Source organism: Puntigrus tetrazona, chromosome 12 (assembly GCF_018831695.1).
Source record: "Puntigrus tetrazona isolate hp1 chromosome 12, ASM1883169v1, whole genome shotgun sequence".
NCBI lineage: Eukaryota > Metazoa > Chordata > Actinopteri > Cypriniformes > Cyprinidae > Puntigrus > Puntigrus tetrazona.
Window position 1 is genome coordinate 8,808,792 of NC_056710.1, and position 23,221 is coordinate 8,832,012.

At 35.5% G+C, this 23,221-nt stretch overlaps 3 protein-coding genes across 6 annotated transcripts; 2 read left to right on the top strand and 1 right to left on the bottom strand.

Moving 5' to 3' along the window:
- Positions 1 to 290: 290 nt before the first annotated feature.
- On the bottom strand, positions 291 to 12,271 carry rgs9b (regulator of G protein signaling 9b). 2 transcript variants are annotated; one of them, XM_043253320.1, is made up of 19 exons: positions 12,021 to 12,270; positions 10,489 to 10,585; positions 8,766 to 8,816; positions 8,500 to 8,606; positions 8,095 to 8,146; positions 7,843 to 7,901; positions 7,615 to 7,691; positions 6,367 to 6,448; positions 6,209 to 6,271; positions 5,582 to 5,611; positions 5,421 to 5,482; positions 5,143 to 5,256; positions 4,936 to 5,051; positions 4,667 to 4,754; positions 3,869 to 4,007; positions 3,697 to 3,779; positions 3,473 to 3,596; positions 1,098 to 1,516; positions 291 to 1,020 (listed from the first exon to the last, which is right to left on the bottom strand). In XM_043253320.1, exons 1-19 carry the CDS (start codon positions 12,084 to 12,086, stop codon positions 864 to 866), a joined length of 1,986 nt encoding a protein of 661 aa, XP_043109255.1. In that variant the 5' UTR covers positions 12,087 to 12,270; the 3' UTR covers positions 291 to 863. The 2 variants fall into 2 exon arrangements, with proteins under 2 accessions (XP_043109255.1, XP_043109256.1); XM_043253321.1 differs by lacking the exon at positions 291 to 1,020 and having other exon boundaries at positions 1,377 to 3,596; positions 12,021 to 12,271.
- Positions 12,272 to 13,065: 794 nt separating this feature from the next.
- gna13a (guanine nucleotide binding protein (G protein), alpha 13a) lies at positions 13,066 to 18,480 on the top strand. Its single transcript, XM_043253357.1, has 4 exons — positions 13,066 to 13,389; positions 14,422 to 14,648; positions 15,670 to 15,720; positions 16,584 to 18,480. Exons 1-4 carry the CDS (start codon positions 13,110 to 13,112, stop codon positions 17,154 to 17,156), a joined length of 1,131 nt encoding a protein of 376 aa, XP_043109292.1. The 5' UTR covers positions 13,066 to 13,109; the 3' UTR covers positions 17,157 to 18,480.
- A 305-nt stretch (positions 18,481 to 18,785) lies between these two features.
- Positions 18,786 to 22,030, top strand: LOC122355269 (archaemetzincin-2). Of its 3 annotated transcripts, none has more exons than XM_043253361.1 (7): positions 18,786 to 18,971; positions 19,334 to 19,616; positions 19,711 to 19,884; positions 20,658 to 20,786; positions 20,973 to 21,136; positions 21,586 to 21,762; positions 21,889 to 22,030. In XM_043253361.1, the coding sequence occupies exons 2-7, from the start codon at positions 19,334 to 19,336 to the stop codon at positions 22,000 to 22,002; spliced, it is 1,041 nt and encodes a 346-aa protein (XP_043109296.1). In that variant the 5' UTR covers positions 18,786 to 18,971; the 3' UTR covers positions 22,003 to 22,030. The 3 variants fall into 3 exon arrangements, with proteins under 3 accessions (XP_043109296.1, XP_043109295.1, XP_043109297.1); XM_043253360.1 differs by having other exon boundaries at positions 18,786 to 18,954; XM_043253362.1 differs by lacking the exon at positions 19,711 to 19,884 and having other exon boundaries at positions 18,786 to 18,954.
- The last annotated feature ends 1,191 nt before the right edge of the window (positions 22,031 to 23,221 follow it).

Consider the following 23,221-nt stretch of genomic DNA (forward strand, 5'->3'; position numbering starts at 1 on the left):
TGAAGCCAGTCAACACGGGCACGACATTTCCGGAAAATAAAAGTCCCTTTAAAATAAAAACATCACGATCTGCAGATGAAGATTTATGACTTTGCAAAAAGTGTCTTCCGAATATTGATAAACATATGCATATGGTTGCATGTTATAATGCATAATATAACAATAAAAATAATAATAAAATAAAAAACATTCTGTAATAAATAATAAAAAAATATAAAAAAATAAAGCTAGATATACAGCTAGATATATACTGGATGCTATATATACAGCACGTACCACCTGCACATCAGAACAATTAACTTGAATGATTTATTGAGGCACTTACACAATTTAAACATGAGTCATGAACAAATTCACATTCTGAAGTGAACTGTAAACATTTTAAAGGTTATACATTCAGACAGCAAATGTGTATCCACATTCCTTTTCACTGCCTTACTAGATTTACTTCTATGAAAATAACATTTCTTAAAGCAATTCACATTTATGCATGTTTTGCAGCTATATAAAACAGTGAACGAGCCAAGTACAAAATCTTTTGTCCGCACCACTAAACAAACTGATGATAAACAAAAAAAAATCTCTTAAAATAAGGCCCCTTCAGTCATAAAAGTACAGTGACATCAGAATACGAATTTGTGTATATAAAACCAACATTTAAACATATTATAACCAGATCATTGGCTACAATAACATGTAGGCACTACCTAATAGCTATCAAAAATAACAGACAGGTCAATTAGAGATGAGGTTACTTCATACATTACTACCACAGCCTTCTCGGGTTGTAAGACAGAATATTTATGACACAAGTATTGGTTCAGTGTATTTCCTTCCTCTCTTCTGACTCGTCTATGACTCTTCTATCCAGCTCCATCTTGCTTGGTGACAGTTTCCCACGGACAAATGATTTCTTTCACGCCTCCTCTTGCTGTATCAGGACTGTCATCCTCCTCATCTTCTGAATCAATGGGGTAGATGCGGCACTCGGGTGGGATGTCAACTTTGATTTGAAAAAAACTGTAAAAAGCAGTTTAGTTATTTTTCAGATTTTGGTAAATCACATCAAAATAAGGCCTAAAAGTGCATGCACTAACTTTGCGATTCTTCTGGGCTGAGGTTGAGCAAGCGGCTCCACTCCGAGCGGCTGTACTTTGCCTCCTCCGGATGCCACAGCACATTTTGGGGACAGACTGGCGAAGACAGATGGGGCATTGCATCCTCTGCGGAGGAGTCTGCTCAGCGACAGAGCCACACGAGACTTTGTGGCAGGTGGCTGGTTCTCTTCCTCTGATACTGATGCCTCTGCAATTGATGGGAAATGGGAGGAGGAAGGCCCTCCGTTACCGTCAAACCTCCTTTCTGAGGCTGGAGTGCTGTCGATGGCGACGCTGATGGGAGACGGGCAGGCAGCGCTGTTGGGCAGTGTCATGAGCCCAGGGGAAGCGGTGGACTGCGCTTCACAAATACCTGTATACACGGCTAGGTGAGGCACAGGTGCTGTGAACCGGCAGAGCTGTTGGACAAAGTATGTATTAGTGCAAAATACCGTTTTTGCTGAGTAACCTGTGCATTTCTGGCAAAAGTCCGTCCAATGAATCAATTACAATGGCCTCCAAAAGTTTGGAAGCTAGAAAAGTGGGGTTTTGGACAATACTGGCATTAATTGATAATGTCAAGTTACTTTAATGTACAGCGTTTGCACCAGAAAATGATAAGGATTTATGCCATCCAAAACCAGACTGCGCCAGGGGTGTTTCCAAAGTCTTGAAGGACAGTGTAAATGTGTATGATATGTTTAAAAATTTGATGGTCAGGGTAAATTGTACTGATTTTGTCTTCTGTGAAACATGTAAGTACGTTCTGTAGCTTCTGAAGGGTGTTGTTACATTTAAAAATATAATATTTAAACAAAATAAGAAAAAATGCACTCTGTTCAAAAGTTTTCACCCCCATCCTCTTTATGCATCTTCTTTCCTTCTGGAGCATCAATGAACGTTTGAACTATTGTAAAAGTTGCACACAGTATACAGTATATAGTTCTATAACTGTGCTGGTCTGTGTGTATACCGCTTTATAACTGTCCATTCATAACAATTAATTAATGTTTTAGAATTATGAATTATGAAAAATTATGTTTTAAATATATGCAAATAAAATAACTGCATTTGTGTGAGAGCAACATGGCATCTAGTGATCACAATATAATGCACACAAAGATACAAATATTTTCAAGGCACTGTTTTTACCATAAATTTGCATCCTATATTTAAGGCAGTTGGTGTTACTTTTTCAGAAAAAAAAAATTACAAAAGCAGCCATTAGGACAGTGACTTTCATAAAAAGTCAAATTACAAAAAGAACACCACCCCAGTGACAGCTGTTGTACCTTTTTTATAGATTAGCTTAGTTATTAATTTCAATAGATTATTTAATATCTGTGCTTTGCAATCTTGCTGTAATATGTTGTCTTTTCATCTTATCCTATCATTCATGTTTAAATTAATTACAGATATATTTTTGACTACACACATTGATTAGAAATGAAATAGAATCAAGCTAAAATGTTAATAAATTTTCACCTAATTTAGCAATTTCATAAATCTTAGTATTTATATTTAGTATCCACAGTATTTTTCAGCAGCATACTAAACAGCAATATATTGGCGACACTTTTACCCACCCTCATGTTGCTCTAAACCCATTTCTTCTGAGGTATACTACAACAAAATGTTTAGCAGGATATTTATCTTCGATACAGTGAAAGATGCAATGACTCATGCTGCACTTATTCTTGTCTTGAAAGTCCTCTATTCTCTCCAAGGTCACCATTCACTTTCACTGTATAGAAAAAAGAACTTTTGTGCTAATGACAGTTAATGACACGAGGTCAAAGTTGTTTTAGACAAGACTATGCACAAACTGATGAGATACATATATACATTTCACTCAACAGCAACCACAAATGCCAAAGACAAATGATGTGACAACAGATGGCAAAAATGGTTTTAGTATGCATTTTAATAAATTCAGGATTTACAGCAACTTTTAAATGAAACAAACATGAGAAAAAACAATCTGTTGTAATGGGGAGGACAACATCTGATTATTTTTGGTTGTATGAAGTAAAAACGGAGATGTATGAAGTTTGACAAAACATAAGTATGACAAAGATTAAAAATTATTGTGAATGACAAGACAGCGAAAGAATGACATAATGAGCTAATAAAAAGGCTTAATGGAACTTTTTGATTCTATTTCTAAAATATATCAAGCAAACCTTCAAAAAATAGAAATATCTGTAATATTACAAGCACAGACCGTGTTCTCTATATAAATACATTGGCTTGCAAATCTGTTTATTGCTTTGACCAGAAAGGAGATTTTCCTTTCATAAATATTTGCTTATATCTATTTGTGTTCTAGCTCTCTAGGTTCAGTTTTTCTGTTTCTTTTCCAGTTTGCTCATGACCTGTGTGATGTCCACCGGGCCACTCGCTGCTAGTTTGGCCTTCTGTTCTTCCTCCTGCTGTCTGAGGATGATGGGACTCAGGCTGGGCCGCCTTCTCTTGGCATTCTGCTCCAACTGCGTTTCACTAGGAAACATTTAAAGAGAGTAAAGAACATTTTTAATGTCACTTATGCATTATAAAGTCGTCTTACGTATATTGGAACTAACAGAAAAGTGCATCTCACGTGAATCGGTGTGGTTCAGGAGCAATGGCCTTCTTTTGAGTCTCCTTAAAGACTGGGGACTTGAGATATCGCCCGTATGAGTCCTTAACGACAGATCATACCCAACATCAAATTCAAGTTTTTAAATGGCACAAGGCATTTGAGTTGCAAAATTTTACATGAGATCAGAGACCTTTTTCATGAGCATGTAAATGTGAGTCTGGGCAGCATCCAGTACATAACGATGAGGATGTGCCAGACCCTTCACTGTTATGTCCATTGTTTTGCCATCAATGTTGATCCAACGTGGAGCTCCACGGGCCAAAAAGGTCCTAGTCAAATAAGAATAAAAAATGCATTAATGAATTAAATGCTGATATTTATTGTTTATTATTCATTAGTTTCATTAATAATGATTAATGATTTAATATCTGAATATATATATATATATATATATATATATATATATATATATATATATATATATATATATATATTATTTACTGTGTATATAATCACAGTTCACATAATATATGTAAGTGTATTGTTTATTATTTATGTATACGCATACATTTTGAAAATATTTACATGTATTGGTATGTCTATATTTATATTCATATATTATATATTCTAAATAAATCTATTTCATATATAATTTTTTTCTGAAACATATACATGCATGTGTGTATTTATATGCATAATAAATATACACAGTACACATACATATATTATTAATTTTTGGATGTGATTAATCGTTTGACACCACTAATATATATATATATATATATATATATATATATATATATATATATATATATATATATATATATATATATATATATATATATATATAGAGAGAGAGAGAGAGAGAGAGAGAGAGAGAGAGATATTCAGCAAGGATTAAACTATTAAATAAATTCAATTATTGCATTACTGCTGCTGAAAAATGCTTTCCCTTACTGAAATAAATAGCCATAAATGTGTTCCTTACTTATATATTTGCTGGGCCTTTTCTTTCATTGTCTCTGCAGCACCCCATTTCAAATCCTCACATGCCTCCCAGAAGGCAAGATTCTCACCTATTCATCAATCAAATTCACAGTCTTCTCCAATAAATAATATCCATTGCATTTTTGAATATGAACATCAACAATTAAACTGCATTCTTAAAATAGAGCAGACGAAAAACCAACAAATCACCAAATAAGTCTAATGCCAACATGTTAGCATCTACTGGAGCAAGATTAGAAAAATGCATACCACTGAACTCTTTTTTAAGGAAAAGGCGGAAATCTGCCCTTCCCCGAGGGTCCATAAGCAGTTCTCCAAAGCTGAAAGTCCAGCGCTCCACCCTCATTTTAGTAGAGGTCTCAACACTGTATGAACCAAGCACGCAATATTTAATCAAATAGTATAACTAAGCAAAAACAAGTTTTTGCTGAGATAAAATGTTTGTATCCGGCTCACTTTGGCATGTTGAGGGTCCAATATGTAACATCATCTGTTAACCAGGGGTTGCTTGGGAGGCAGGCGTGGAGAAAAGGGTCATGCTCTTTGTATGTTGTTGTGTACTTAACAAGTCTGCAAAAAATTACAATAAAATGAAAAATTATATTCTTAAAATATTATTACAATGCATTACATATATGTAATATAACCGTATTAAAATATTTTGATATATTTACTATCTATTTTTTTACATACAGGATTCTACCCATAACATAAGTTATATCACAGTAACATACGCTCCAATTGACACCGACGACTTCACCCTTGGTCTCATGATACACTGCTGAGTGAACATAATCTGCAAGAAAACACAATCATTTATTGATCATAAACCAACAATTTATCATCACTTTTTGCATCTAAATATCTGTTCTAGTTAAAGTTCTTTGTTACTCACAATTCTTCTGAAGTAGTCAGATGTTTTTTTCTGTAAACAATTTTAGAAGCAATTTAAGTGCACAGAAAGAAAGTGGTGACTCATACTAAAGTACAGTTTTAAAAGCAAAAGATAGACATCTGAGCACGTTTGGGTTAAGAGTCTGAAGAGAGAGCGAACATGGTCTCTAGGTGGACTTGCAATGTCTTTTTAAAAAAACATGCACTCATATTTCTATTAAACCCAAGTCCAACCAATTTTAGGATCTTTTAAGTGTGTGCTTTCATTTTGTAGTCATCTGCTGTTTCTTGTTGTGTGTCTCCACAGATAAGTTTAGGAATCAAATCTGTAGGAAAGCAAGAGAGAAGCGGTATAAGACAAAGCTATTTTATTGAATACAGTCAGACCTTTGCAGTGGCAAGCAGTCAGATTATGTTCATTTAAATCCTATTGAATATAAGCTGACATACTAGAAATATCCTTGATAAGCCTAGCACAACAGCCTCTCGTCACAAACAGAATCTCAGCAGTAGTATCTGTTAATGTTTATATACAGCTCATGTTTTATTACACGATTATTTAACAGACCTAGTATACGTGTATTTAATCTCTTTAGAATTTCCGATCATTTTTCACACATACCTTTACCTCCTCAATATTGGGGTCCACCATCCTGTCGTGTCCATAGTCCATGGCACTAACTGTTCCCGGCTGTTGAGAGGAAATAGCACAAAGTCACTTTGCAAGAAAATATGTCGCTTTAATTGACCTTATATACTCAGCCTATAACTATAAAGATAACTCACCGGTGGCCGATGTACAACCCAGTAGGCCCGTTCCTGACAGTCAAAGACCACCCGGTCTGGCTTCTTCCTCTCCTTACCCGCCCTACACAAAAAGCAATGTGTCTTTTACAGGGTTGGCCAAAATTATTAGAACACCTGACAAATCTAAAAATATTGAGCTCTGTGCCTCCAAAATACGATTTCATAATGTTGGTTGCTCTGAGCACAACAAATAGCAGATGAAATGAATACAATTTTAGCTGTGTCTTGTGCAAGGTAGTGACGTTTGGTTGGCAAAATAAATGTTGTAAATTCAAATCAGAGTCTCCTCTGTGTCTGGAATGGATGTATTCTTGACAAGGTAACAATAACATAATACGATAACCTTGTTTGAAATGGGTTTGGCTAAAAGAAAATGTTGGTTTCGTCTATGCTACTAGGTGCTTCTAACCTCCTATAATAACTGGGTTAAATAGAACTGTATTGAGGAGCAGACTTCAGCCAGTCCATCATTTTTAATGTTCCAGTAGATTCCTTGCATTGCAGGTAATTCTGGCAATAGTTTGTTTTATGGATATTGTTACGCCCAATTCAACAAAAACTACTGAAACCTCTTAAAATTGTCAAGGGTTCTAATCATTTTGGCCACCACTGTATATGCCGAAATAAATAGCTATATACATAAAATACACACTGCCTGGCCAAAAACTTGTTGTTTTGATTTAAATAAGCAAATACAGAAGGGAGGTCTATTTTTTTTGCAGTGATTAATATATTTTCGGCAGCAATTCTTTTAACCCCAACTTATGCGGCGTGCAGCTTTTTTTGTTTGAAAAAGTACCTAGGATGACAACGACCAGATTCATTGGGCTCATTGTGACAGAGTGATTCAGAAAGCATGAGAAATCATTTTCACACATGAACTGGTCACCATAGAGTCCTGTGTCCAAAACCCTTCATCTTCGAGATGTGCTGGAGTCTGACTAGCCCATTGTTAATACAAAATCTCAGCCAAAAATTAATGCAGCTCTTGATGAAAATAAATGTGGTGTTGCATAAGGTTTTTGGAACAATGCCACTACAAATACACAAAGTCATCGAAGCTAAAAGCTGTCACACAAAGTATTAGAGTGTGCACTTTTGGCCAGGCGGTGTATGGCTGAGCAAGAAAAATATTCAATAACACTCACAAACTTGTGTATACACATATTGACAGAGCCATGATAAATAATAAACATTCTGCAATATTTAAAGTAAACCGTGACCCACCTGTACTGCTCTTTGGCCTGCATTACAATAAAATCCCACTTGTGATTCATCCATTTGTAAAGATTGTTGTACTGTTCCTGAATAGAGAAACATACGAATATTATACGTAGTTTTGTAATTTGTCATGCAATTACAGCGAGTTCCTCTTCATCTGCATTACCACACAGGATTTCAGAAAAACTGAAATGTGCTTAATGCATGACGATAAAGAATAAGACATTCGGTTACCTGTTCATACAGCTCCAACATCCCTTTCTTGCGTATATTTCTCTTTGCCAGGTAAATTGCTGGAAATACATGTATAAACATCTGACCTTGCCAATGAAAGCCAATTTAAAGATGTGATATGACTCAACATGAAAGCAATTTATCACATTCTTTATCTCAGACAGCTGTTTGAAGAATAATGAATAACCTCACTGTGAATTATTGCTATGACAACCCATCAGCGAGCATAAAACATGAAAGATGACTACACACCATAGTCTGTGTCTTCCACCGGCCACTGCTGCGCGGGCCAAAAATATGGGGTCTGGAAGGAGGAATGTATAGAGATAGGAATGGAAAAGCATAACATATGGAAGGAAGAACTCTTGTACGCTCAACCAGGCTGATCAATAGCAATAAAATAAGTAGCGTTACAAAATATTATCTCAGCTGCTTTCTACTGTAATATATTTTGAAATGTTTATAATTTCTGTAATAGGCAAAGCTACATTTTGGCAAACATTACTCCGGTCTTCACATGATCATTCAAAAATGATTTGATAAATGCTAATCAAAGCATAATAATATTATGAAAGCTCAAGAAAGCTTTCTGATTATTAAAAAAAAATGTAAACAGCTATGTTTTCGTTCAAACTGTAATATATGTTTGTGAGTTACCTGAAAGCGGTACAGGGATGTGTCTGGTTTAAGGATAAGTCTCTTATGATCTTGTAATGGATAGATGTACCCAAACGCTACCATCATGGTCCCCATAGCTCGGGCCTCTATGCATTTACAGTGAGAAAGTTATGCTAGACCCAAATGAACAGTACAGCATCTCACGCCATCAGATTGCATAGTTCTAGACGATCTGGAGTGGGATGTATTCTTTTCTGAATTATTTTATTACTTAAAAAAACTATTTACTTGACTTTCTGACTTACCTGTAGCATCTATTTTGAATCGATTAACGATCCATGCAACAATATCTTCCCCTGAAAGAAGAACGTATGGAATAAACATATTAACAGTTACAGTAAAACATTTCAGAGTAATAAAAGACTGCATCAGTGGGTGGGAAGGTTCAGATTGAACGTGCCCACCAGGAGTCATCAGCAAAAACACAGTTGTGTGTTATAGTTAACAAAACTACACAAAAATACATACAAATTAATAATTAAATGAATAAAAAAATATAATAAAAAGTCAAACAATTATTTCAGCTAGTTGCCTAAGATTTCTCGTTTTCATTTAACGATGCACTATACTAAAATAATGGAAAAAAAAATCTATGGAGACATAACTGAAAAAAAATGAAAACAGAAGACATACAAATAAAAACTATCTGAATAATAATAAAAACTATTATCTCAATGATACCAGAATGGAACTAGGAAAGCATCCTGGCAGCCAGTCAATACTAACATGAGCATTTATGAAATATAATAAACTGAAAAAAATTAAAGCCGAAGTGTGCAGTTTCTCTGCTATGAGTGTTACTTAGCAGAACAAAAAAAAATTAAACATGTTTTTTAAACAATCTTTGTAAATGTTTCTTTTACGTATCAGTCCTCCCAACATCCTAAAAAGAGCTCTAACAAAAGTGAAGGCATGTCTTAATAAAAGGTCCAACATATTAGGAATACTTTTAACCGGAAGTTTAACTTCAATAACAAACTCGCAGGTTTCTCATAATGATTTAAACACAAACTTTCCATCGAATTTAAAATCCATCTTTTTAAAAAAACAGCTAATGTTTACCCTCGCTGTACCGCAATGTGTGGTATTTTTATAGAACATTTAATTGTAGATTGATCAGTCTTCCAAGACACTTTCAACCAGTATATCAAAAAAATGTATAACTTATATAAGAGTACATGCAAAATAGAAACGCTGAATTGTAAGTAAAAATGGAGGAATGGAATAATAACAAAGTATATAATTTATAGGTCAATCATTTATATGTATTTATTTTTAAATGAGATATTCATAAAGAAAATTAAAGGAAAAACAACAGTTAGTATTGGACACGATACAAAGGTGCGTTCTCAAAATAGGTATCGCGCTATGACTCGGCGCACCACTGTGTGTCCTGCTGAGGCTCTCGTGATAGGAGACTAATGAGAAGATCTCTGCAGGGGTGAATCTGAGTGGCTTCATTAGTGTCTGCTAGCCCGAGGAGCAAACCAGATCATTTCAATGAATTTTTAACTAAAAACCTCAGGTGTCTTTCCACTATATGAATTAAATCAAAACTGCTGTGAATAATCTGAGGCTCCAATTAAGTTTAAGCAATGACAAATTTAACTTTAATCGTATGCCACGTAGCTGGCTGACAGCATTAAGACCGCCGGTGAAGATTACAAGAGCTCTCCTCCCCGAAACCATGCAGCCTAGAGGAGAGAGTCATTGCAGCCAGCTGCTCAGAGGTTGTCATGGCAATAGATTCTTCAGTCTCAGACCCACATAATGCATGGACCGCGTTGATGACTAGCACCCCCGAAGAGTAATCTAACTGCAGAAATCAATACAAATGAGTAGGTGAGCCTACTATTTTTAATTACAAATGCCGTGTCTTACGTCTCGTGGTTTTTATCAGCTCGAAACCTGCAAAGTTTGGCTCTTGAGTAATAGGCGCTGGCTAGCAGCTATTACCAAGAATCTCACCTGTTATAGCATGTGGGATGGTGGTGATTACAAGCCTCTGGGTCTGAGATTTCACTCCAGTTTTGGGGTCCTGCATCTCCAACACCACATTCTCCACCTATAATGGAACAAATGTGATATGTACAGTATAAAAAAACGTCTCTTTTCTACCTTGTGGCAGCCTGTGTGCACGTCTCACTAAACTATTCCACCGTGAAGTCAGCCCTGCTGGTTTACGGTCTGAAGGGGCTGCTGCTGACCTCTTTGAAATATGCTCTGTGATTGATTTGTGACTCAGCTGTTTGAAGTTTTCTTGCTTTGTCAGGGTCTCTGGCTTTTGAAGACTGTTTCTGCACCGTGGTCTGGATCACAGAAAGCTCTTGGCTGAGTTATTGGGTCATTACTATCTGTGCATTGGCAAAGAGCAAAGCAATGCGCTAATAAAACATATTCTAGTGGATAACACTGTGGGGGATCACTTCAAGCAGACAGTTTGAAGTATCATAGTGATAAAATAGGGACTGCATTATATGAGAGGCTCATGGCAAAGCCAGACTAATACCATTAGCACACAGTGTCCTTACTTGAGAGTAAGCTGCTGATAAACAGTTAACACTTACACTATTACACTGTTTTGATTCATGTCATAGCATTTTTACAGTTAATTTAAAATGTAACAATTTATTTAATTTCACAATTATGTAATGAGTTTACATTTGATTGAGTTTTTATCATTTTAAAGTGGTTGAAAAGTTTGACTTTGACACCAGTTTCATTTTTGTTATTTAGTGAAGCAATTAATTGAATTGAATTGAATATTTATCCAAATTATATATATATATATATATATATATATATATATATATATATATATATATGTGTGTGTGTGTGTGTGTGTGTGTGTGTGTGTGTGTTATTATTATTATTATTTTGGACAATGTTGGTGGTGAATCACCACTAAGTAATAATAAAAATGCATTTTGTAACTGAAAAAACAAAACAAAATATAGAAAGCGGTAAAAACTAAATCAATGTACATGGAGTGTTGAATCAAAAAATTCTGATCTGAAAACAATGTAGGAACAATTTATGTTATGTATGTAAATAAATAAATAAATAAAATAAATAAAATTAAAAACTAACAAAAAAGACAAACGCAATTTAATGTAAAATTTTAATTGATTTAATTGAAAAGTTCCTCTGTGACCAAAACAAGGGCAGTGTTCGCACACTCTTAAAATGATTTGTTTCTGTTCCAGGTAACAACAATTTTATTTATTTCTTTTTTTTTGGCATATGCGGGACTCCTTAATATTCTGAATGGATGGAATCACCGTTGAAAGTGAAATTGACAGCCCGCACCACTACATGATAATGAGGATTAAAGTAATAACACCGCTGCGCTCAAATACAGCAGAAATATCACTGGATATTAAAGCATGAATGATTACTTGTTAGATTACAGAAATCAAAGGTAACATTATTCTGATCTCATTCGCGAGAACGTAAATAACACAGATGGTGATGAGCTATGGATGATGCTCTCAACCCACCTTCTTCAGGCATGCCATACGCGGTCTGTATCGCTGCCCGTGGTCCCGTACATTTCTTATGGTCATGTTCGCTTCTTCAAGCCACAGTCCGTCGACGGTCGAAGACGAGAGAATGAAATGGGAGATACTCGGTAGGTAATCGTACTATCGTTTCGGCTGTGTCTAATCTATAATCATTACTGATGCACACAAAGACGATGGCTGTGTGCGCGCCAATCAGGTAACGGCTCTGCTCGTGTAGGTAAACCTGTATGCTGAGAGCAATAATTACAGTAACACGTCATGTCCGGTAGATGGCGCCGCGGTGTCATCGTTTTAACATGAAGGCACCTGGAGCAGACGACATGCTACACGGTAAAAAAAAACCTAACTCTGAGCTGGCTTTATGATCATTATGACCCATAAACCATTTCTTATTGTGGTTATAGTGTATAAAAAGATTTTACTGCGAAGAAAAATAAAAATGTTTACTTTATTATCATTCACAATATACAGGACTATTTAGGCACTGCTAAAAATAAAGAAAAAAGAAAAATTATATGCCTTGTAATTTGAGGAGGTATGTCAGTAAAACGACTTTGCAGACTTCTATAAATATGCTCTGGACACTGGAACTTTATTACAGCAATTATATCTCCATTATTATACAATGGCAATGGCAACTGAATAGGAAATAGATAAATAAACTGCACGAGTGTCAGAGTAACAATTTGAAATATATATATATATATATATATATATATATATATATATATATATATATATATATATATATACACACAAAAATATGTAAATTGTTAAGAGATTACAAAGGAAAAACAAGAGACACCTGTTGTTGTTGTTTACTCTGTCAGTAAAAGAGTACTGTTTTATCCGATTTATTACACGACGTAGACAAGAAAATGTAATGCTTAAAAGGAACTGTCCAACCCTAAAAATATAATTGCTTAAACAATAAATAGTTTTCAATGTACTTTTGATTTCCAGACATTAAACCACACCCGTGGTATCCGCCTATTTGTAAAGAACACGTGAACGCGCCTCGCGCGGCAGAACGAGTGATGTATCCATGAAGTCGTTACTACAAAGATGGCGGATTTCCTGCTCTCCCGGACTGCTATAGTTTGTGTTCCCAATTGTCTTCTCTCCAGCGGCGAAATTGACCAAATTAGAAAGTCTAGGGCGATCGATAAAAGCCTGTCTCGAGAGAAAACTTACGCGAAGAAGCTGGTGAAGATTTTGCTGTTAGGAGCAGGCGAAAGTGGCAAGTCAACTTTCCTCAAACAAATGCGCATAATTCATGGGCAGGACTTCGATCAGCGGGCCAAAGAGGAGATCCGGGCTACGATCTACAGCAATGTTATCAAAGGTACCACGCCAGCAGTTTGAAATCCAAAGAGACAAGTTCGTTATTAATTGAAAACTCTATTTTATTGTAGCTGCAGGTTGGGAGTGTTTTATCGACTTCTTTCACGAAACTCACCCAAACTTTCGATATCTCACCCAACCCATAGACGACTCGAAGGCCAGTGGGTTTAAATGTTGAGTTTGCCAACTCCACGTGTCAGAAAAAGTATTTGGACTTAGAAAAGGACGCGAATGTTTCGAAAACATTTCTATATGTAGCCTATGTCCAAATCACTTAAAACTTTCGGTAAACTTGGCGCCTCGAGAGAAAGAACACGGAGTACAGAAAGTACAGCGCCTACTTTGGTCTGTGTTAGTCATCTGCATGTGCGATTGTTTTATGGCATTATTCTGATATATGTATCTCAACTGATTCTTGAGACATACCTGACAAAACAGATAAAAATGCTACAAATGTTAGCAAGGAAAAGTATACATTTTAGTCAAGTTTGGGTTTGTTCTCCTGCTTACTTAAATACATGTATTTAATATTTATTACATATGCACTTACTTTGAGTGATTTTTACATAATACAATATTATTTTTAATACCATTAAATGTAAAATAATTTCTAGCATTCTTGTTGCTAAAATTAGTCACATGAAATTCAGGAAACTTGTTTTCTGAGCAATTTATCTAAACAGTTGTTTTCTAAACAGTTTATTTTGCCATTTGGATGCTGAAATTGACATGCAAATTATTTAATACAGTCACTTTTTACTTTTTACTATATATGTATAGTAACTTTTTGTATACTTCATAAAATACTTAGTTATAGAACTCACTGTATCCCACCTGACTTTGTTACCCTCAGAAAAAAGTGGAAATATAAAAATGATAATGATTGATGTTGACAAAAAACAAACTTATGATCTGGGGATGTATAATAAAATAATACCATTTCATCTTGTTTTTAAAGTTCATCATGTCAGCAGGCCGAGATGTTCGTTTATAGGAACTGGATTAATGTAATATTTCTGATATCTCTTTTTAGGTATCCGAGTGCTTGTGGATGCCCGTGAGAAGCTGCACATCCCTTGGGGAGATCCTGACAATCAGGCTCACGGGGAGGCAGTGATGGCCTTTGACACCCGCTCATCCTTGATGGCCAAAGGGATGATGGAGACTAAAGTCTTTCTCAACTACCTGCCCTCCATCCGTGCCCTGTGGCAAGACAGTGGCATTCAGAATGCTTATGACAGACGGAGAGAGTTTCAGCTGGTAAATATAAAAAGATCGCCGGTTAAGAAATTATTGTGCGTTGCTCAGCATAACCATTTCAGTTGTTCTCAGTTCTGTCAGTTCTGACGTTTTGGATCTAGAATTCACTGAACCTTTTTCAAAGGATTTGTGTAATTTTGGGGGCTGTGAACTTGAAGGAATGTTGATCTGTCGTTAAACAGCTTGGTATTATGAATCATGGCAGATAAGCAGAGTGTACTTTCATAATTACTCCTGTCAAGTTTATTCGGCAAAGCGTTAATCATGGTGAAATATATTTCATATATTTGGAATGTAATTAAGCAGACTTCTTCTTTTTTTTTTTTATTGGGTTGCTTATGCTCAAGAAATCATGTTTGTTGTGATCGTAGCGTGGACAATGGCTGAAACCTGATAGTAATGCACGGGTATGGGTTAAATGACTTTACTCATGACAATGAGGGCATTCTGTCTGTGCATGTGTAGTTTGCATTTCAGTTATGAAGATAAGATCATGCATGTTCAGGGGTAGAACCCTTGTGACTGAGATTAGGATTTAGCTCAAATTTTCCAACTAAAATCTCCATTGTTGTAGAAGTTGTGATTTTAAGTCGCGTTTATCCGTACTTATTTAACGATAAACATTTATTTTTGGTGACCAAGTCACTTTCTCTATTTGCCGCTGATTTGCATAACCCACAAAGAAAGCCAATGAGCGGCCATGCTGCAGAGTTTCGTTTTCCTGATTTTGTGTTGGGTTAACTTGCTTATGAATAAGTCCAGAGAAACCTAGTACATCATATCAGGGCCTGATCTGGTGGAAAATATTGTATTCTTATGTTGAATTGTTTGCATGCAAGTGTAAAAGAAAGAAAGGATAATAACTCACAATTCTTTTGATTTTAATTTTTGAATGTAGAGAGAATGTGGGATGTAGAGAGTAACAGGAAATGGATAAAATAAGGAAATTGGGACACAGGACAAATTCACCCACTGCACCACAGCTGGGGACCAAATAATGATCGTCTTTTTTTCTTCCTAGGGTGAATCTTTGAAGTATTTCCTGGACAATGTGGATAAACTTGGACAACTGGTAAAAAAAATAGCATTTTTATAAATGTTAATGTCTTTTTCAGGTATCTAGAACAAAAAGTAGTTGATAGTATGTACATGATGCAAACCTTAAATTCAAATTAGGAAGGGTATTGGTAAAGTTGTGGTTGTACGGACAATAGTAAATATATAATGATTGATGCATTGGTTACTGATGCTTATTTTGTTGCATTGCGTGTGCAAAACTATATATCACAATACATGTTTTTGCTTGGAAAAAGGCTGTGATGCCAAAATTCAAATCGTCTTTGAATAGTTTTTAATTCTCTATACAAATTTGGATCTCGCAGCAACATTTTAAACCAATACTAGCTGAACCTAATGAAAAATTTCAAGAGCAGCGAGTAATGTTTTTTCATTCTTTGATTAACATTAATGACATGGACTGCAGCAGATATATGCTGCTTTCACTTTAAGACCTAATGCACTGATCCAATGTATTGACATCTGCAATTTACAATGACATGAGTACTAGCCAAGACAGATGTTTTGACAGCACCTTCTGTGTATTTGACCGTTTAATCAACACAAGCTGCAAAAGAGAACTTGGCGTATTTGTATGGAAGCAAAAACGGTCACTCAGACAGTATTCAGGTACCTAATTGAGTCCTTATTGGGCTTAGAACCCTTTTAAATGGCTTGAATGTTTTAACTGGTGAGGCTTAACATGGAAATAATACACGTTTGTGACATGAGCTTAACCATGATAGAATTCACTCATTTCTGCTGGTTTGTGTATACGAGTATATCTCCCATCTCTAATACAGGTAATACATTTTTATCAATATGTACCATCTTGCAGCAGTATGCCCGTCAGATTTTTGTTCTGTATTTAATTTGCAGGACTACTTGCCCAGCCAAAAGGATATACTGCTGGCACGAAAGCCCACCAAGGGTATCCATGAGTACGAGTTTGAGATCAAGAATGTTCCTTTCAAGATGGTGGATGTGGGAGGGCAGCGGTCAGAGCGTAAGCGATGGTTCGAGTGCTTCGACTCTGTGACCTCCATCCTTTTCCTAGTCTCATCCAGCGAATACGATCAGGTGCTCATGGAAGACCGTTTGACCAATAGGCTCACGGAGTCTCTCAACATCTTCGAGACTATCGCCAACAACTGTGTCTTTGCCGACGTCTCCATCATTCTCTTCCTCAATAAGACAGACTTGCTGGAAGAAAAAGTTAACAATGTGAACATCAAGGACTACTTCCCCGAGTTCACGGGGGATCCCCACAATCTGCAGGATGTGCAGAAGTTCCTGGTGGAGTGCTTCCGTAACAAGCGTCGTGAACAGCAGCAGAAGCCCCTTTACCATCACTTCACCACCGCCATTAACACGGAGAACATTCGTATCGTCTTCCGTGATGTCAAAGACACCATCTTGCACGACAACCTTAGGAAGCTTATCTTACAATGAAAGGCACCGATCGTCCTTTAAGAACATTCCATTTTAATTAGGTTTATTTAATACGGAGTACAAGTGGTTCAATACATATTGTGGTGAAGAATTGAAGAAAAATAGTATAATTATGCAACTGAATTTTTTTTTTTCTTTTTTGCATATTATTAGTCATATGTATGCAAAGATTTTGATATCAAAGCAACCTTTTTAAGCTGCTTGTTGCCATATCAAATATGCCAAGGAATGGTCCTCAGTTATTAACCAAAATGCTGTAATTCTGATTGTTTACTGTATGTTTATTTTCATCTAATAGAACAGTTAACACTCCTGTAACCCATTGTCTTAACACCTGGCTTTGGTAAAGCTTTTCAGAAAGAAATAGTGAGAACTCAGGGCTTTAAATATTATAGAAGAGCTCTTCTGCTCCAGTCAGCAGATTATGGGCTTGATGTGTCTGGTTGTATAAGGCCCCAGTGTTTGGTTTTTTTTTGTTTTTTTTTAAATAGAATGTGGTTTCTCTGACTTTGTCTTCCCACATGCTATTACTCTATTACTTTTTGTTGCACTCACAACATGACATTTAATTAGTACAATTAAGGTACTTTATAGAAAAGTACTTATTTGTCATATTACATTTATTTTCCATATGTAAAGGGAAAGTGTCTCTTTGTTTGCCGTTCAAGCCTGTACAGAATGCCTGTACGATTTCTTTTCCTCTGACATTTCCCCACCCCAAGCTATTATAGTATATTTGACACACTAACGTAATAGCATACATTTATTGTATGTGTTCTAGAAGACCTGAAATTTAATGATTTTTTGTTTTGTTTCTTTTCTTTTGATGAATTCACTTTAAAAACAAAGTAGCCTTATGTCTTCGTTCCTGTGTAGGTTAAAGTGGACAGCTTTAGCTCAGGGTTTTATAAAGTGACTGTTAAAGCAGCCCAGGTGTGTTACTGTGTATTGTTAATACCGACGATGACTTTTTTTTTTTTTACAGGCAAAGCAAAGTCACCTTTGCCTTAAATGTCAATCAAAGCTGGTTTTAATGCAAGATCAATTAAAATGTGTTGATAGAGAGGCTAAGTCTTAATGTAATCTTGAATGAAACAAGCACTGTAATCTGACTTGGTAATAAATTGATATTAACTGATTGCCTGTATTAAGTTGATGTATAGAATCTTTATAAAAATGAAAATGAAAGAAAATTGCTCATGCAATGCTGTCTGTCTTTGTCATGGCCATAAACACTTGCTTTTTTTGTATAGTGTGTTTTATTACTGTTTTTTTGTTGATCACATTTTGTGTAATTCTATTAAATCTGATTATTTTATCAGAATGGTTGCGTTCATTTTACTGTTGTCCTCTCATTTTAGAATAGTAAAGTTAGGCTATATTGACCCATAATCACAACTTCTGAATCCCTACAGGCAGTATTTATTATTATCATCGCCGCCTAAGTACAGTCTGTAACGCAATTATGCACAGCTGTTTGTTACTGAATTATGAAATATCACAAATTTTAACCGGTGTTATCTTATCCATGTCAAATAGTGTCGCTTGTGTTATATAATATGCTTATTTGTATGTAGGTTCCCTATAAAACACACTTATTGGTTACAAACAAATAGAGTCACTGGGACTTTACGTTTGAAAACCACAATGGCTGCCAAAGTGATTCTCTAAATACGGCGTATGAAAGCCAGTCGAGGTTTGACGTCGTTAATGGGTTCTGTTTACAATTTTCAGCGTTTTATCTGAAACGCATCGACTGAGTCCGGTCTTCGACCATTACCTTAGAACACATTTAAAGGTAGCTTTGCTTTATTGGTATGTGTTGACATGTGCTTCCTCTTTCAGGGTAACCTAATCTTTTAGCACGAAACAATCTTATGCTAATATCAAGTCAAACTGTGTTGTCGTTCAGTCTGTTTATGAAGACGTGGCGCTAAATATAAAAAATGGGCTTTGCTAATAATAATAGCGTGACGTTATCGCGTGCATATATCGCCTGATACTGTAAACTGTCCTATAAGATAAATAATAATGCACTTTCACTAAGAGTTTACCAAAAACAGCGAAAGTGTTAAGGTGGACACGAAACATATAACACTTATTTTGTTCATTACTTGATTCATATTTTAATTTGTTACTTGATTAATGTTTTGATGTGTGTGTATTTTTATGGGCAGATGCAGGTTATTGAGCATCCTGTTGAGAAACTGCACACTGCTCTGTTGTCCACCCGGAAAGATCTAATAGAAACATACCAACAGTTTAGCAGACCAGAGAAGACACTTTTAGAAGAAGGACTCGTGCCCGGCAATTCACTTTTCAAGCCCATCACCATTAACTCAGATTCAGATTGGATTCCTGCACATCCAGAGGACCCTCAAGACTTCCAGAGTTTTTACGTCAACCCTTACCGCCGTTCTCCAAGCAGTGGCCACAATACCATCTACATTCAAACTATTGGTTAGAGAGCTTAGTATGTAGAACAGCTTTATGTGTCATTTGTTAGTAGTAGTATATTTACAGTTGTAATTTTATCACGTTGATCAATGCGCAGGCTCTTTTGGGGAAGGAGCGCTTGTGGCAGAGCAGTATGTTGAATGGCTGAAGGACTACTGCCAGGCATTTTATTATGGACTAGTGGTCAAGCTTTTGCCACCAGTAACGGTCGCTTCAACAGCCTGTTCATTTCGCGTCAATGCCAACACACACAACCTTCAGCTTCATGCTGGTTAGTACTGCTGCTGCTGGACACAACCAGAACCACTGGCTGAAGCTTTTTAGCAACATTTATGAAACATTTGTCAGCGTAAAATCTCGGTCTTATTTTGAACAAATACATGCATATCTTTATACACCTCAAAACTGGGGTCAGTAAGATGTATTTTCTTTAATGACTTAATTTTATTTTGCAGTAAATGCACAGTAAAGACATTTGTCGCAAAACTTTATAATTCAACAAAGATTTTTTTTATGTCTTTAACACAAAATCAGCATAATAAAAGTATTTCTGAAGGTTCATATGACACTGAAGACCGTAGAAATGGCTGCTGAAAATCAAGCTTTGCCATTTCAGGAATAAATTACGTTTTAAAATGTTATTTTAAATCTTAACAGGGTTTAACAATATTACTGTTTTTTATCAAATAAATATAAATGATGTTTTGGTAAGCATAAGAGCCTTTAAAAAACATACCATTACAAACCTTTAAACAAATGTCCAGTATATTTGTTATAAAAAAAATACATTGATAATCTTTCATTTTGATCAAAATATCTTGCTGGTCTTCTGAAGACTTTTCCGCTGAAATGACTTTTAGTAATTAGTAATAGTTATTTAGGCAAAGTTTTAGTAACGCTGAATAGTCCGTATCTAACACCTAATTCACCCAGTCAATTAACAAAATCTGTTTTACAAACTATATATTATGAAAATAAGATTGGTTGCAAACAGTAATTCACACTGACTTGTGAGTAAACTTAATGCTTTCTTTATGATTACAGGAGAGCTGTTGAACTTCTTAAAAAAGAAGAAGCCCAGAGATGCTTTTTGCATTGTGGGGATCACCATGATTGACTTGTACCCCAGAGATTCGTGGAATTTTGTTTTTGGTCAGGCTTCTCTCACTGAAGGTAATTTTTTACGTATTAGTCATTGTCCTGTAAATTCTGAAAATTTGATTGTAACTTGAGAGCAAAGTTGTTGATTTAAAGGGATAGTTCACCCAAAAATGAAAATTCTGTCTTTAATTACTGTATTCAATAAACCTTGTCCTTTTAGCTTTTCAGTGAAGTGTGAATCTTTTTGGTTTTTTTTAGGAATGGGAGTATTCAGTTTTGCCCGATATGATGATCATTTTTACCAGAGAAGCTATGCAGGACGACTGAAGAAGAAAATAAAACTGAAGCAAGGAGACTATTCAGTGTTTGAGGATTACTACACTCCTCCAGTCACTAGCACTCTCCTCCTCCGCTCCTGCAAGGTGAAGTGAGATGAACTGCTCGTACATAACAAAATGCATAAATAATTTTAACGATTTGTAGCATAATCAATATATTTAAAAAACACAAAACTATTGAAGCTTGTTTTCACCAAATTATAAAAAATACAAAACTTTATATTTAAAGTTATTAAAAAAAATTCAATTAATTACATCCCTGATTTCTTACAATTTTTGGAAAAATTAAGATGCAAACTCAAAACCAAAATTAAGCCAGAATTGTGAGATATTAACTGGAAGTTGCGTGAGTTCATTTCTTATAATTGTGAGATATAAACTACTAACTACGTAACCTGTCAGAATTGTGACATTGACTATAAGAGAAAGTCATAATTGTGAGATAAAGTTTTTTTTTTCATTATTTGGAGGAAATAAGTTTTCCTAAAAAACTTTGAATTGTACAGAATTTTTATTTGAACTCTCTGCGGTAGACCCTGACGCATGAGATTGGCCATATATTCGGTGTGAAGCACTGCCAGTGGCTAAACTGTGTCATGCAAGGCTCCAATCACTTAGAAGAGTCTGACCGTCGACCACTTGACCTCTGCCCCATCTGTTTACGTAAACTACAGTCTGCCATTGGGTTCAAAATAGCAGACAGATATAAGGTAAGACGACATCCTTCAATAACCGACTGTAGTTTGCAGCAGTTTAAAACACTCTAGTGAACTGATGTAACTAAACATTTGATTATCACTATCGTAAATAAATCGGTATATTATGTCACTGTACAGGCCTTGCTGCATTGGCTTGAAGATGGACAGCATTCGAAACCCACACAAGCCTTCCAAGACTATAAACACTGGTTGTATAAGTGCTTACGAATATTGGAGGGTGAAACATCATGAGCCAGCCAGCGTGATCTTTTGCTCCTTCCAGCAATGTGAAGGCAAGTGGAGACATGCTATGTGCACATTCTTGAGAAGTGCAGAAAGCTTCTGCTGAGAAGATACAAGTAAACATGTACGCAAATAGTCTTTTTGTTTGTGTATGGATCAAACAAAATAAAGTTTTACCTCTCTTTTGTTTGATATTTAAACCGTTAGAAAACAATTTTCAGCCTAAAATTGTTTATTTTTTCAATCTAATTCAAAGATTATTATAACAACTGTGTCTATTGTCCAGAAACAGGAGACCTTGCAAAAACCACATATTCACAGTCCACTGAACATACAGCCAATATAATTCCTTTCTTTTATAAAATTCAAGTCAATTGACACTATTTCAATAACAAATACAGTTTTAAGAGTTAAGTGATGAAGCAATTTTATAAGACACTTTCACATTCCATTTTGTCGTTGCACTACATTGGAAACCCCTGTCTTCATTTCACAGTAACATCACCCTGAGCTCTGAATTCACAGTTATCTCTATATAATAGAGATGTAAATCTAATACACAGCTGATAACACTGCATCATGAGCATCGGAAGACTAACACAATTTGCATTGATAAAGTTTTTTACCTGGTTTCTGTATCCAGCTAAAAGACACATTTTATAGTATGCTAGTCGAAAGTTGAAAGCTCTTAAAAAAGGTTCCTTTTAAAAATGTATAAAATACCTCTTTCTAACCCTTTTCTATAACATTTACATTGTTTAACCTTCGTTGCTGAATTCAGCATTATCTTTGGTCATTGCTTAACCCATCAGTGCCTAGTAATCACCCCTTGATCGAAAAAATGGTGTTCAACAGTGTGTGCTTCTTTTGCATCTAGGATTCTAATCAACAAAAGACTTAATGTTAAGAATTACAAACATTCATAAATGTGTTTTTCAAGTCTGATCATAGTTTTCATGACAGCTGCTGCTAATATTGTGTACTATCTCAGTGTATAAGCTATGTTTGCACGTTAAAAGGTTAGTTCACCCCAAAATATCAATTTTGCCATCATTTACACACTCATGCCATTCCAACTGATGTGAACCAATAAAACCTTCTTTTTCTCACATATTAACATCAACATACATATAAAGAGCATATGGTAAATGGAAACTCAACAGCACTTGCAAAAAAGTAAAAATTCATTTTTGGGTGAACTAACTCTTGAAATGTTATATTTAAGTAC